We start from the raw sequence: 15,558 nt of genomic DNA on the forward strand, positions 1-15,558 counted from the left end.
TTTTAGGGCATCTATGCCACATAATAGTAAGGGGCACTTATTCGCTTTCCTGACATTATAGATTCAAATCAATGATCCTGATTTTTGAATTATTGTCAGGTTCTCGTTCCGCTTACTGTCCACCTCTGCTCTCGGGTATTGCCCTAGTGGTATGCGCCTAGGGCTGATTCTGCGTTATAGTGCTTACCCTTGACTGGCAGTCTAAGTGCTCCCTGGTTTTGCAGCTAAGTGACTGAGGCACAGCTTTTGGCTCTTAGCAACCAAATCAAGCCCATACAAGCCACCACTGAGGACCACCACTCAAAATACAGTCCATTTGGGATGTGGGATCTGGTGATACAACCATCAGTAGATCAGAACTTCTGCCTTTACCCCAGCCGAGCTGACGTGCCCTCTGAAATAGATGCAGTGTGACCGGGTCCAAGAAAGCATCTAAGCACACTTCTGAGGCACCAAACATGCATGTACCCTCAAGTTCTGCACTAAGCAACTAAGATCTCTAACGAGTAGCGCAAGACACTGCAGCCTGCTACCAAAGCAGCACACCATTCTACAAGGCTAAGCAACCTCAATGATGGCGGGAGTGGAAAGGGGTAACAGCGTCCATTCTAGTACAGCAGGAAAGATATATCCTGTAGTAATTATCAAAACTCAAGGCATCTAGTGCAGTGAGACCCACACAAGCCACTTGAATTGTTGGTGTCCGCCTAGGCACTCTCGTGTCAAAAAAGATACCTTATTTTTTTTTAATTATATAAAGTTAGTTTGTGTTACTTGACTTAAATTTAATGGAGTTCAGATTGGGACAAGGCCTTCACCACGCCTCTGTGATCAAAGAGGCAAACAGCAAGTCTAGATGTTAGAGGAGCGTGCGCACGAGCGAGACTGGCTGCTGCAGCTCGCGCTGCTTCAGGCCCGCGTCCCACGCGGAGTGCCTAACCCGCCACGCTAAAGAGACTGTGACCGAATTCTGATGCGTTCTTTGCAATTACTGTCAGGCTGTCACTGACGCGAGTCCCAGAATGTACCGCTGGAGGAGGAGGGCTGTCGACAGCCCCAGATTTTTTGTCCGGGTGCTTGACAAAATGCATTCATATCTTCACAGCTAAATATGCCTTAGATGCAATTACAGAGACTCCTAGCTGAGGACATGAAGGAGGGGATGAATGAGACTTTGATTACAGCACTACACCCCATGAGAAACATGCCGGAGTCCGATGAGCTGCTTCTTCTGAAGGCTCCTGCTACTGAGGAGGCAGCTTTGTTTCCAAGTGTGCTAGTATCTAGTTACTGGCTGCATCTGATGTCTTTCCTTCCACCCTATCATTTTGTTGATGGTGGAAACAGCTGTGCAGCTGGTATAATGCGAGGTTACCAATGCTCTTTCTTTGATTCCAGTAGAAGCCTAAAAATGTCTAAATACGTCACTGAGGCTTGGAGAGCATCTGTAGGTGGAGATGTGTCCTGGGATGATGTAGAACCAGAAGAATTTATAAATCCGGTTTTGCTCCCTTGGCGAGTGGACAAATCACTATTCATCCCAAGGTTTAGCTAACAGTACTCCAGGCCTTTAGAAACAGACTAAGCCCCACAATTTTGTCCTTTTTCTGTTTTTAGACTTATCAACGGGGGCAATTTTTCATTTTTGTAAAAGAATAATGACCCACCGCCTGCAAGCCTACTGGCTATTCTGTCCTCACTATAATTATAATGAGCTCTCCTATTTCTCACACCTCCACCTCTGTCACCCTGCTAGGCGCTGCACCCCAAGACAAGAAAAGAGCACCCCTGGTCATTCAAGCATGCCACCAAAACACTTCCCACGCAGGGTCATTCTGCCAGCCAAGAACTCCCCCGTGGTATAGAGTGCTTCCCGTTCCAAAAATGTATGCGGCGCCACACAAAGAAGACAAAAACGCTATATGAATACCACAATACAAAACCCTTGCAATCACAACTGTAATTCTTGTTTTCTATGTCTCTGAGAAGTTTGAAGTCCACTTTCAGAATTAATTTCATTCTGCCGCCGCCATTTTGCAATCCAGCCTCCCTGTGCTTCAGCGGTGGCACACATCATTTTAGAGCAAATGTCAAACGTTGCTTTGTAATCCTTCTCTTTTTGTTAAAGAATGTCCCATATACTATCTTCACAAGAGTGATTGAAAACCGCCACAGCAGCTGAATTCATGCTTTTCTGTATCAGGTGTTCAGTCAGGGGTTTCACAGACATGACTGTGTTTTCTAGTACGTTTTGGGTTCAGGAATGGTTTGTCTGTGCCATATTGCCACTGTCAGTGTGTCACCTGCATATGTGGAGCATTGCATCTATGATGAAGTGAGGCACAAAGAAGACCTAAGCGGGTTCTTTACGTTACTGTGTCCTGCCGCGCCCTCTTTCATGCTTGACTCAGTACATTGACATGATATTTGTCTGACTGGCTCTGGCTGGTCACATCCAGATGTCCCCGACCCTTACACTCCAGCATTTGTAATGAAATAAACAAACATAGCGGTACCGGAATACAAAATGGTGGATCTAAAGCAGCGCCTGGCGGAAAACACTGATGCCGGACATCGGAGGATAACCTGGCACCTCGGTTTTCTCCAGCGTCAGAGTATGGGCGCTTTTATGAAGTGTTGAACAGAGTTGCTTTTAAACAACCGACTTTACACTACTTACAGGTAACATGTACACCTTCCAGCACGGCCTAGGGATGCTCTTTCATAAAGCACCAGAGAGGCAGCATTGAAACTTCAGATTATGTTCCCAGGGAAACCCGTCAACTTCAGGACGTGTAAACTGATATCAATTCAGCGGGAGATTGAACTGGATTTGAAACCCGCTATTAAAAGCCTAGTCTTTAGATCAGAGCTGTGGAGGAGGTGCTGTTCCACTTAAAACCTGATTTACCCCTTTTGAAAACATGTACTAATAAAAATAGATTGAATTGCATTTACGGGTGTTGACAGATCAGCCAGGTGTCATGTGGGGTCACACTGGGAAAGCTCTGTTTTGGAGCTCACGAATAGAAGAAGCCTTTGTGTATCTGGAGGTGACCCAAGTTTGGCACTTACATACAGGGAGGTGGATTTTTTTAAGAGTTCATCCCCAAATCTTTTAAAGGGAAACGTACCATTTTTCGTGATGCCACTGATGTGGAGCTCAAGTGTGGCGGGGGAGAAATGGTGAGGTAAGAGATGAGGTAATGTAAGCATGGACCTGCTGAATGGGCTGTTTTCCAGAGGAAAATTTCAGACTCAATTTCCTTTTGCTTGCCTGCGGGTTTTCATCATTTGATGCCATGGTGTCTTATTCTGTTTCTACAGGGACTTGAAGATCGAAAACCTTCTACTGGATGAAAACAACAACATCAAACTGATTGGTAGGCGCCATCTTAAAGTTGAGAGCTATCTAGCCTGTTGATGCCGTTTGAATGGGTTGAATCAAAAAAAGGACCTTTTGGCCCTGAACAGACAATCCCTCTTTTCCCTTCTTACGTCTATCTTAATCAATGTTTCAAGTACCTTAAGTGACCATTTAAAGGTAGGCGAACCTGTCTTCGGGTTCTACCACCTCACTTACAGGTGGGGGACTATTGGGTTAATGGAACTGGAGCCTCATATGGCTTTGCTATTGGGAACCTTTTGCTTGGCTACCCACCAACCACTGGGCCGCCAGGTCCAACGGTTCCTGCCAGTCCTTGGCATGGAAACACACAAAGGCCCTGAGACGCAGGTAGAAATCTTTCTGAGTGCCAAGATGACTCCTTTTTTTTTTTTAAACACACTCTTACTTTAGGAGGTAATATAACAAAAACAAAAAACATATAAACCGATTATATAACAGAAACAAGAAGCACAGAAAGCCAAGCTTAGATGGCGCCCCCAAAGCACTGAAGGTACAGAGGTCGCCACCAGGCAAGCAGGAATCTCATAACATGGCAGACAGCCTTCTCCCAGAGGAACAGAGGCTGGGGCCAACCTCAGCTGACCTTCCAGGCGGCATGGCAGCCTCTAGATTACCTTGTTAGACCCTAAACTTTTGTGAAAAGTTATAATTAGCATTTCTAAACCTAATCCCAAGAATATATTTTCAGGACGAGGTGCTTGATGATTGTTTTTTAAAGAAAGGGCTTCGAAATTAATCTGCCAACTCCAAGGTAAGCTGTGATGTCCTCCCACGGTGGTAACATCATAGCTTGTTTTGTTGCTCTAGCTGCAGGGCCTTAACACATATTTGTAGCCACATTGTAGACTCTTTTGATTTCCTTCAATGGAAGTTCAGCAGCTCGGATGTTATGATGAGCAAAATATGATTCTATTGTCTCTGTTTGCTTCATGTTAATACAAGTTCTTTATCCACACAAAATGTACTGCCCCCTTCTCGAGTCCTCAAATTCGCACCTGAAATTGCTGACTTACATTCAGGCATTTAATAAAATGAGCAAGGAACAAAGAAATAAAGTATATAAACAGAGTGAGCTGGTTACAGAAGCGCACAGAGCTACACAGGGCCTAGTAGGGAGAGACATTTTTTTAAACAAAAGAAGACTGTGATATTCCACAAAAGGTAGGCCAAGTGAGCTGTGGCGGAGTCAGTTGTGTGTGGCCCGACGCCAGCCTGCCTTTAAGAGCGCTATTGTGTGAAGTCTCCGGTTTCCCCTGCATACCCCAGATTGCATCTGCTCTGGTACACTGCGTGCAGTGTACCCAGTTCCCCTTCTGTCGCTTTCTTGCCTTCGTTTACACCCCTTGTGCATCTGTCCAATATGCCAGGTCTGCATAATTACACGATCACACGTGGGCGTTGTCATGTTCATCTGAATTGCAAATTTCAGGCAGGATACAGTGTGCGCCCTTTCCACCAGCTCGTGCGGCTTCTGTGGCAAACAGGAAGTACTCGGAGGCCTTCTCTTGAGTCCCAGCCAGCAAAACGTTCTTCTGAAATGAATGGCTCTGAGAGCTATTCATCAGAGCGCTGTGGGAAAACTTCACGTGAGAGGCCTGCACAACCTGAGTGAGCAGAGGGCCCCAGGGCGGGGGGAGATGCGGAGGCGCGTGGCCCAGAGCGTGCAGGGATAGCGTGCCTGTGCACAGCAGGACTTCCGGTAGCAAAGGTGGGTTCAGCACAGATGCTTCTGAGAGGAATGTTGCAAACTGTGTATCTTGTAGAGCATGGAAGGCGAGCACCATATGTTCAGGCCACAGCAATTATGCGATTGTGCGGCCCTGGCGTTTTTTGCATAATTATGGACCTGTCGCTTTTGCCACGTAATCCGAAATCTGCATAATCTGCAGATTTTAACAAAAAAAATGTTTCTAGGTTAAGCGGTTCAACAGTTACTAAAAACACAGCAAAATGTGTTGCTTCACAGTATAGGGCCCTTTGCAAATGTTTAATTATTGCTCACCTTTCTGTAGTTTATTGCTATGTTTGGGTGTTAAACTGTTACTAAATAGGTGCAACCCATGAACAGTGTTAACAACTGTTCAAATGGCAAAATAATGGAGCAATACTATCATAAAATGCTGATTTGTGCTTGGCTTTTCTTGCCACATAATTTAGTCAACCATGCCGCATAATTTTTCTCTGCCCTGCTACATAATTCCAGTGGCCCTGCATATGGTACAGATATAGTGTGTGTGCGGCCACCCCTGCACTTAAAAATATGTTTTTACACCTACGGCTTCATTCTGGGAGCCGCTTTCAGCTAGGTACAAAAGATGTTTGTACTAGATTGGAAATTATTGGTTTGACACCGAATGGCCTATGAACAGTTTTTCCCCCACATACATTAGGTCTTGCAACACCTGCTGGAAGATGCGCAGTGAAAAGAGTGCAGTAACTGGAACATAACATGTCTATTTGTAAAGCGCACGCTCACCCAGTAGGGTATCGTGGCGCTGAATAACAGTTGTTCATTGTTACCCAAACCAATGGTACTCATTTTATCGACCTCAGAAGGATGAAAAGCTGAGCGGGCCTGCCAAGATTTAAGCATGTGACCATGAAGTCAAATACAGGCCCCTATAGTGGACGCGTTACTCCACTAAGCCACCAGACCCCATGTGGAATACATGGGTTATACTGATACCGTAAGTGGAATCGTGGCTACCGAGACCATTACCACACGCTACATACACACATATATTATGTTGTAGAAACAGATTTCCACAATTGCAAATCATGCCACAAAAGCCACATGCAGAACTTTGCCAGGAAGCTAATCTGCTAGAGGAGTGTCCTGGGAGGCTTATAACTATCCTTCCAAGACCACCTAGATTTAGTAGGGCTTCATTTGTGGCTCTCGTAGTGTGGCACAGTCTCAGCAGTGGAACTGAAACTCCATTCTTGAAAAATATCACTGGATAGTCTTTATAAGGTACAATAACAGCCATGTCAAACCTCTCAGTGTCTTCCTTGTATCATGTGTCTGCTGTGACTTCTTCCTGCCCATATCTGCCCTGTTACCACTATCTAGAAATTGTAGGAAGTGATACCCTACGACGGTAGGACAATACTGCTTCTCCCATCTTCAGCACAGTCCTGTCATACCTGTGGTCTGCCCCCAGAGACAGGGGTGTGTGCCTTCTATGCTTCAGTAATTCACATTTTAAAACATTTTCTTAATCCAGGTATCCCACAGGTGCGCACATTTCACGGTACTTGTCAGATCACATCAGGGAAATTTGGCTGGAGCATTGGGGGAAAATCTCTAATCTCCCCTTTAAGATGCATTGAAGGAAAGAGATTACCGCAGAAGGAACATAGCAATAAAACTAATAATAAAACTGGAAAAAAATAGGCAGTTCCACAAAACTAGAGGGAGTTCATAAGTATGTACGTGCCTGTAGCGCGAGCACCATTTTCAGGGCCTTGTGAATGAAGCACACGGCCGCCTTTAATGCGTTCAGCATGATGGCCGACTTCCCTCAAGGCACGCAACGCAGTGAACTTGTACCATCTTGGAGAAATTCAACCCACATGAGCGTTGCCTTCCTTTGAAGGCTTGCTGTTTTCTAGCCCTGCTCGGCCTTTTGCTGACTCTGCAGCCCTTTGTTTTCCCAAAGTCACCACAAGCCAGAAAGGCAAACCTGGCTCTGTTTTTTCAAGGCCTTGAATCCCCCAGGGCAGTGGGGAAATGGTTCAGGCTACACACCATGGCTCCGACACAGCGGAAACTGCCACACAATCATAATCTGAGGGTTTATCTGATGAAATGTTAAAAAAAACTCACCAGAAGCCATGCGATTACAGATATCGACATCATTTAATTCTCCAGAATTGGATCGTTCATAGATTCCCATGCTTGAACTAAGCTCTTTTGTGAGAATCATAACAGGCAATACATGTTAAAACATCAGTGATAACAGAACACTCTTCCAATATTGTATATTGTACAGTCTATTTGGCACATTGTGTGACATAAACTCTCTCTCATTAAGGTAAAGGAAAATATAAAATATTTCAGCTAAGTAACTGAAGTTCTCTTTAGGCTAAATTAAACATCCTTTTTGTTTTCAGTAAATGTGATACTGTTTTCCTAATGCTGAGACCAAATGGTGCTCTGTCTTTATCAAACGTGTTTGTGCATCCAAGTGTGAACCGAGGTGCCAAAATACAAGTATCTGCAGGGCTAGAATCCCATTCTTGAGTCACAATATAGTGGGATTTCTGTGGGCGCAATTCTGCTATGAGGGGTGTGTTTTAGTTCCAGGGTGGGCCCGCCTCTAAAACCTGGTGAACATCTGTAAGCGAGTTTCTGAATGGTGACTAACCTTCTTCAGGCAGTTTCACACACTGAACATGTTGGCAGATCTACTCTTGACAAGGGCAGGACTAAATCTACCTTTATTGTGGTATTGGAAATAAAGCACCCTCAAAAATTGGGGTTCAGAAAGGGATTTCCAATGGGAAAAAGGGAAAGTGCAAATGCATTTATACTCCTGTAGATTTCTGTGTGCCTAAATCGGTGCTAATGCCCTTAGTCCTGGGAATCTGTGACAGTCATAGCTTCCAAAGAGTGCTGCAGGAATTCCCTCAGAATTTCTTTAAAGTCTGTAATTTTACTCAAAATGTAGGCATAAACATATCTGAGCTTTCAGTTTAATTTTTTATGTATTTTACGCTAAATGCCATTTTGTTGTCCTTACTCGCCCAGTTTTTTTCTGGCCTGTCGACTCATTGTATTGCTTCTTCTGTTTCTGCAGACTTTGGGTTAAGCAACTGTGCAGGCATCTTGGGCTACTCGGACCCCTTCAGCACGCAGTGTGGCAGCCCAGCCTACGCGGCCCCCGAGCTGCTCGCCAGGAAGAAGTATGGCCCAAAAGTGGACGTGTGGTCAATGTGAGTTTGAAAGGAAGAATCCCGCTTTTCTTTTTCCTCTTGCAATGCCAGTGTGTCGAGTCGCCTCTGAAATGCAAGAACGCACTATGCAGGCTCTCACACCCCCAGAGAAATGGCTGCCACGAGGACATGCGTGCCCGCTCTCAAGCGAGAACTCGACATGGGTAGCACTGAAGCGGATGAAAGGTGAATACAGAATGTGGATGATGGCCTGATAGTGGTACTAGACTTACAGGACGGAGTCTCCTCCATAAGAGGCCCTTTGTGTTGTGTAGTCCTCTTCGGGTGATATTAATAGATCGCGAGAACGAGGTCCAACAAAAGTGGCAGGGTGCAATACAAGCCCCCCTGCAGCCCCCGCCTCTGGAGTTCCACCAACAAGTTCCACCAGAAGATCTAGAACATTGCGGCCCCTAAAACCCAGGGGCCTGGTTGCTGGTAGGAAGCCGGAATCTTAAGTTTAATTTAGAAGGAAGACCCTATGAAAAGCAGTATTCCCAAACTCCACTGGCGTTAAAACGTAGGATGTCACAAAGTACCAGTAGGCCAGAGCCCCAGTTTTATAAAATCCTAGGAACGCAAACGCTGACAACTAGCCAGCACCCCACTGTCATTAAATCTGAGTCTTCCCCCTCCCCCAACCTCCAAGGGGGCAACAGACCGATTGTCATAAAAACTGAGAGGCCCACCGGGTGGCAGCAGACCTAGAACCCCACTGTCACTAACACGGAGGGGCCCAAATTCTGTAAGGAAGCAAGGAATTACGTGTAATTAATTATACGCACCCCACAAAATAGCAGCAGGTCCGTACCACACTGGCCCTAAAACTTAGGACCCACAAGGGAGCAAGAGGCCAAAACCCCACTGACACAAAAGGACCACAGAGAGCGAGACTGGACCCCTGTGCATTAAATCTGAGGACAACTTAGAGCACTTGCAGACCAGAGCCCCATTTTCACTCAAAATTGAGGGGCGCATACGGGGACAGCAGGACAGAGTGTCATTAACACTGAGGGACCCAGACACTGCCGCACGCCTGTTCCCCATCTGCATTAATACTGAGACCCAAATATAGTTGCATGCCCGAAGCCCACTCCTATTAGAGGGAGTATTTTAGGGGGGATTCGGTGGGTAGCGTGTGTCACAGCATCATCCTTTGCAGGAGGTTTTTGTCATCTTGTATCACACTGCTGGATTACCGGGGTTCATCTTCATTCGATGGGGAGGTGTCCCAATATTCAGAGGTCTATCGAGTAAAGCAAACTCACCCTTGCGGTGTAGTCTCGTGTCCTGGTCTCTGCAAACAGTGGGCTAACTGCATGAGGTGGCCAACGTACTCTTGTGAAGTACAGTCTTGTGTGACTGACTCGACACCAGCCCTATCTAATCTATACTATTCAAAGTCGAGACGCAACACTTCCCGTTGTCCATTTTAGACAGTTGCCCCGGTTCGGAACATAATCTGGACGCTAGTACGATTACTTGTTCTACAAATCTGTGTGTTGCTAGTGCTGGTCCTAGTTCATCTCATGACTTCCTTAGGCCCACTGGCATGAAGATTGACGTCATCTTTTGCATTTGCAAGCTCAGATTAATACTTTGTTCGGTTGTCTTAAATGCAGCCGTGGCTTTGACATGGTTTCGTGCCTGTGGGTCTCCCCTGCGGCGCCTGGGGTTTAAAAACCACCCATGACTGCAAAAGAGCGGGAAAAGCTGAGCCAGCAGATCGACGCAACCAAGCAGCGCCTTCGGGACGCTCGAGCCGCGGTTAGTCCCGCGCTGCCAAGAATAGCCGTCTAAAGGCCTGTTTGGAGGACGACAGCCAGGACGTGGTTTTTTTTTTTGTTTGTTTATGTTGAGGCCTGGGAGCCGACGAGCCCCCACGCAGCGACCACTGGGTGTAAGATTTGACACGTCACTTTTTGAGATTGGTGGGCACAGTTTGTCTTGGAAATAATATGGCGCCTTCCGTGTTAGCTTTGGTCTCTTTGGAAGGCCTCGCAAGCCCGGCTATCCGCGTGAATGATGCCTCTGCGCCAAAAGATACGGCCAGATAGGATTGTTTCATTATCTTACACAAATGCCTGTCTGTCACCCCCGGAGCTCCTCCCACAGACCCTACATCAACCTTTCACGTACTCTATACCGAAGTTACCCAATCGGGGAGTCTGTTTTTTTCCTGAAATGTATGTAAGTGCGATGGCGGCCCGGGGAGTCAACTGTGCGCATCTGTTTGGGTGTGTTGGTGTCAGCCGGCTTGTTTACATTCCACAGCAGTGACATCACTAGCATTAAGCATTCTGTAAGCAAAGCATATGGTAAATGCATCTGAAGCAGATGGACGTGGATTGATTCGCAGACTGAAGCCCACTCCATCTCAAGGCGCTCTCGCCTCTCATCTAATGCAGAATAACCTGCCCCCTCTGGATGTGGAAGGTTCCCCGAGATTCCTGCGCCTCAAGATAGTCACAAAGAACCTATTTTCACTCACAGCGGAGCCCTGGGCCACAGCTGAGCTCGGAGGCCCTCAGGTGTCGCCGCGGCGGCGTTCTGCCAGTGTCCGGCGCCCTCAGTTGTCGCCGCGGCGGCGTTGTTCTGCCAGTGTCCGGCGGCCTCAGTGGTATTAGCAGAGGAGTTGGGCCTGCCCCAATTGTCCAAGGCCCTCAGTTGTAATTGTACTCACATAACACTTACTACCCCTGATGAGGCTTCAAAGCGCTTTTCCGGCGAGTTGCACGCTACGCCGGAACCCAAAAAGGATTAGTGGTGAATTGGTATAGCGCTGATTCGGGGTTCAGCCGGTTGCCGTGGTGCAAGGCCCTGCGTTGTACTGCCAGTGGGGCTTTGGCCGGCTGCATTTGTCTGAAGCCCTCCGTTTTACTGACAGTGGGGGATTAGCCTGTTGCCATTATCAGAGGTTCTCGGCTGTACTTCCAACAGGGTTCTGGCCTGTTGCCCGTGTCCGAAGCCCTCACGTGTGCTCGCTGTGTTCTTCTGTCCTGCAGTGGTGTCCGGCACCCTCGGATATAGCAGCCAGTTTCTGGCCTTCTGCTGGTCTCCAATGCCCTAAGCTGCACTGACAGGGGGTCTAGATGGCTGGAAGTAGTTCTTGCCCTTTTTTTTTTGTGACAGTGGGATTGTAGCTACCTGCCAGTGTATGGTACCCCTGGGAGGTATTGACATATTCAAGGCCATGGCCCAGCTGCACCGCAAGCTGTGCATGTGTGTGTTACATTCCTGCACCCATGAAGTGTGGCGAACACAAGCTTTCAGAGGTAGGCCGGAGAAGAGAAGGATGACTTCACCACTCTCTCCACTGAACTACCTGTCACCCACCTGGGCCAGACCAGAGCCATATGGAGGCGAAGTGATCTATGGGTCATTGAAATAGGAGGCCAGTGTTCCAGTCCCAGCTTCCCCCCTGACAAATTGTGTGATGCTGTGAAGATCTATCTCTTTGTCTGATTTACCTCGACCCCCTGACCTATCAAAATGATCAGCACTTAGGAGCAGTATAAGCCTCAAAGGTTTTCAGCTTTGATCAAGTTTCACTTTCTCTTATGGTGTATCCACCTCCCGAAGCATGCGCAAGACCGCCTCAAGCACCAACAAAAAAGGATACTGTCCATGGGCTCCCTCTTGTATGAGTTCTGGACTCTGACTGCACCAAGAATAATTTGAGAAGGAAGATGCACAGGAGATCAGGGGAATTTATGCTTACTTACAAGGCAAATATATCGTATCCAGTGGCATAATACAAAATTATGCCTCCCCCCGCATTATGTGAAGAGGGGGCCCTTAGTCCCCCATATCTCTGAGATATTCATTGGCTTTGGGCTGAATGGGGTTCTCCTAAAAGGTTAGAGGGGCTGCAGGTGTCTACGTTGCACCCCTCATTGGGTGGGGCTAAAAGGAGCGTCCTTGTGCAGCTGTAAGCCTGGACCCATGTTAAGTAGGGGTGGAGCGCACCTGCAGTCTGCTCTCTCGGCTGACGTCATGACGCCCTTCCCTGTGCCTCTCCCGGGGCCTCGTGGACATACAGTGCTAGACAGCAGTCCCTGGCATGGAATTCTTCACTGTGTACTCCGCTGCACGTCACCCCAACCCCAATCATATAGAATGCACATACTTGAGTGGCTGCTGGTTGTTCAACGTAGTGAGGCCTCCTGTTAGTAGCAGCGCTATCTATGTACAAATAGTTGAACGATGGTTTGCAAGCTCTCTCACATGGACCTTTTTTCCCCAATTTTGAGTGTTAGGAAAAGGTGCTTTATGTTGATCTTTTTTAAGAGAAAACACTCTGTTAACCAAAACCGCTCCCCGAGGCGCACGCTTGTATTTGTCTGACACCTGCTGTCAGCGTGAAGCATTGCTGCTGGGTGTGAAGCTTCAAAATGGCGCCTGCGAGGACAGAAGGGGCGGCGCTGAGGAAAGAGGGATCCGCGTAGGCAGTCTGTGGCGCATTTCACACTGAACCGGCGCTGAGACTTGGGCTTCCATGATTCTTAGGCTGTGTTTGACAGGGCAGCAGTCCGAACATACCTTTTATGTCTGATATACTACAGTGGAGTTTGTAGCCGTCCCTTTCAACTATTTACATTTTTTAACCAACTCTGTTATACTGGATATTGATTCATGACCCTTTCGTTGTAGTTCCCTGTGGTGGATTCCCACACAGACAATCTACCTTGATGACAACTATACCCTGAAGAAGGGTGCTTCAACCCGAAATGCAATGGGATCTTGTTTAAAAATTGGGACTTTTGTTTTCATTGCATTTGAAATTGTAAAACGGATTTCAGTTTTTTACAATGTAACAACAAAAACGCATCTTTAACGCTTCTGTTTTGAACTAAGTGACTGACTTTGTTGTTAAATACAAGTCAATTTTTGTTTACAAGAATACTGTTGTTTATTTAATTTTAAGAACCTGTTTATGAAGTTTTGATGAAGACCTATGGTCCACTGTTGTGCATCACGCAGGTTTGGATAACTCCGACCCCCCACTTCATTCACATTCTAGCTAAAGGAGCTAAGGCTCAGACTCCTTCAACGTGATAGCACACTAAAAAACATCACTACTACATATATAAATTGATTTTTGTTTACTAATTAAATTGAGGTGTGCAGGCCCATCTCTCTTTTCATCTGCCTCAGACCTGCCAGTCCTTTAGAAGCATTAGACTGTGATCTCAACTCCCGATTTTCTTCCCCATAGGCCAGGCCGCCTCGCCATATACACAAGATCCAACCAAGATCTGCCAACATCAAACTCATTTTACGTTCACACTAGTCTCACAAACCACTTCTGAAGTAACCATTGAACATACCCCCTACTATTAACTCCACACACACACAAACTCTAACAAATGATAGACACAGGTGAATGATGACACATCAGGTCCGGAGGAAAGGGCACACAGATTAAGTAAGCTCTACGGTGCCCTGACAGTGGTAGTGGGTGCTATGTAAATGGCAGTAACATACGTGGATGTGGAAGAGGAGGGTGAGGGGGAGAGACTGCTAAGTGCTGGGTCCCTGGATGGAAAGATGCAGGTCTTAGCGCCCTCACATCTGCAGTGACTGTTTAGCCGCGCGCCTGCCCCCATCCCCTAGCTGGCCGGCAAATCATAGCGTTTGCGTCACTCGCCCCTCGCACCCCGCATGCGGGCCAATCAGCTGAATCTCATGTTTCTTTCATTACTTTTTCAGCGGTGTGAACATGTTTGCGATGCTGACGGGAACGCTACCATTTACCGTGGAGCCATTCAGCCTGAGAGCGCTGTACCAGAAAATGGTGGACAAAGAAATGAACCCCCTGCCCACCCACCTGTCCCCAGGTAATCATCTCCTGCAGCTTGGGATGCATTCAGTGCCTGCCGGCGGCATCCTCTCCTTTCAGCTTCAGTGAAGGCACCAGCGCTGGTTGCCAGAGAGAGAGTGCACTCGAATATACACGTGTATTTTGTGGCATTATCTTGTGTTACTATGACATAACTCCACTGTTATCTTTGCAAACACCATAGTGGGTATGACTCCTGTCTCTGCGGATGGGATATCCATCATGTTAGGCAAACAGCAGACTCAAATATATACATTAAAAGCATGCTGTTTAGGTCTGAGGTTAGAGACCTTTAGCTTTCTCATGCCGAATAATCCTTGTTATAATAGTACAAGTAGAGGGCTTTGACGCTGTAGGCATAACATGACAGATATCCCGTCCGCCTTATTGCATCTCGTAATATTGCCATCGTATATAATGCACTTGTAATAAGGCAAATTGGATATCTGTCATGTTTGTGACGAAGTAACCTGCCCACCAAACTATAATTCAGGCCCAATGTCTGCTGCATTTCTGTCCACCTGATAAATTGTTCCATGGTATGGGATAGGGTGCTTTTGTCGGGCTTCACTGTGCTTGAAATAGAAGTATTGAAGAGCAGATGCTTAGCGCGCCTACTGAGCAGTGCAGGTATTCCATTCCAATTATTGGACCCCAACTGAGAAGTGCTGGCATGTTTCCTTTCAAATTAAAGAAGAGCGTGCGCTTCCCCACTGGGAAAAGCCGGTATCCCCCCATTTCAAGCAGGTACTCAGCGCCCTTATTGAGAAGTGCAGGTACTCTCCCATCACAAGTATTGCACCCCAGCGGTGAGGTGCTAGCGTGCTCTTTTTTAAATTAAAGAAGTGCAGGTACTCAGCGCCCTTATTGAGAAGTGCAGGTACTCTCCCATCACAAGTATTGCATCCCAGCGGTGAGGTGCTAGCGCGCTCTCTTTTAAAATAAAGAAGTGTAGGTACTCAGCGCCCTTATTGAGAAGTGCAGGTACTCTCCCATCACAAGTATTGCACCCCAGCGGTGAGGTGCTAGCGTGCTCTTTTTTAAATGAAAGAAGTGCAGGTACTCAGCGCCCTTATTGAGAAGTGCAGGTACTCTCCCATCACAAGTATTGCATCCCAGCGGTGAGGTGCTAGCGCGCTCTCTTTTAAAATAAAGAAGTGCAGGTACTCAGCGCCCTTACTGAGAAGTCCTGGTTGTCCCCATTAAAAGTATTCCACCCAGGCTGGAGTGCTGTCGTGTTCCCTTTCAAATTAAAAACGTGCAGGTACTCGGTGCTCCTACTGAGAAGTGCAGGTACTCTCCTGTTACAAGTATTGCACCCCTACTGCGAGGTGCTGGTGCGCTCCCTTTTAAATGGAAGAAGTGTAGG

The 15,558-nt window shown here is 47.0% G+C and overlaps 1 protein-coding gene across 2 annotated transcripts in view; it reads left to right on the forward strand.

The window, feature by feature from the left end:
- Positions 1–15,558, forward strand: part of HUNK (hormonally up-regulated Neu-associated kinase) — a 91,521-nt gene that overhangs the window by 45,351 nt on the left and 30,612 nt on the right. For both annotated transcript variants that reach the window (XM_085623107.1, XM_085623108.1), the window contains exons 3-5: positions 3,328–3,383; positions 8,212–8,347; positions 14,060–14,187. In XM_085623107.1, the coding sequence (XP_085479233.1) occupies positions 3,328–3,383; positions 8,212–8,347; positions 14,060–14,187 (320 nt within the window). The remainder of the gene's footprint in view (positions 1–3,327; positions 3,384–8,211; positions 8,348–14,059; positions 14,188–15,558) is intronic.

Source organism: Triturus cristatus, chromosome 8, assembly GCF_964204655.1.
Source record: "Triturus cristatus chromosome 8, aTriCri1.1, whole genome shotgun sequence".
NCBI classification, from domain to species: Eukaryota; Metazoa; Chordata; class Amphibia; order Caudata; family Salamandridae; genus Triturus; species Triturus cristatus.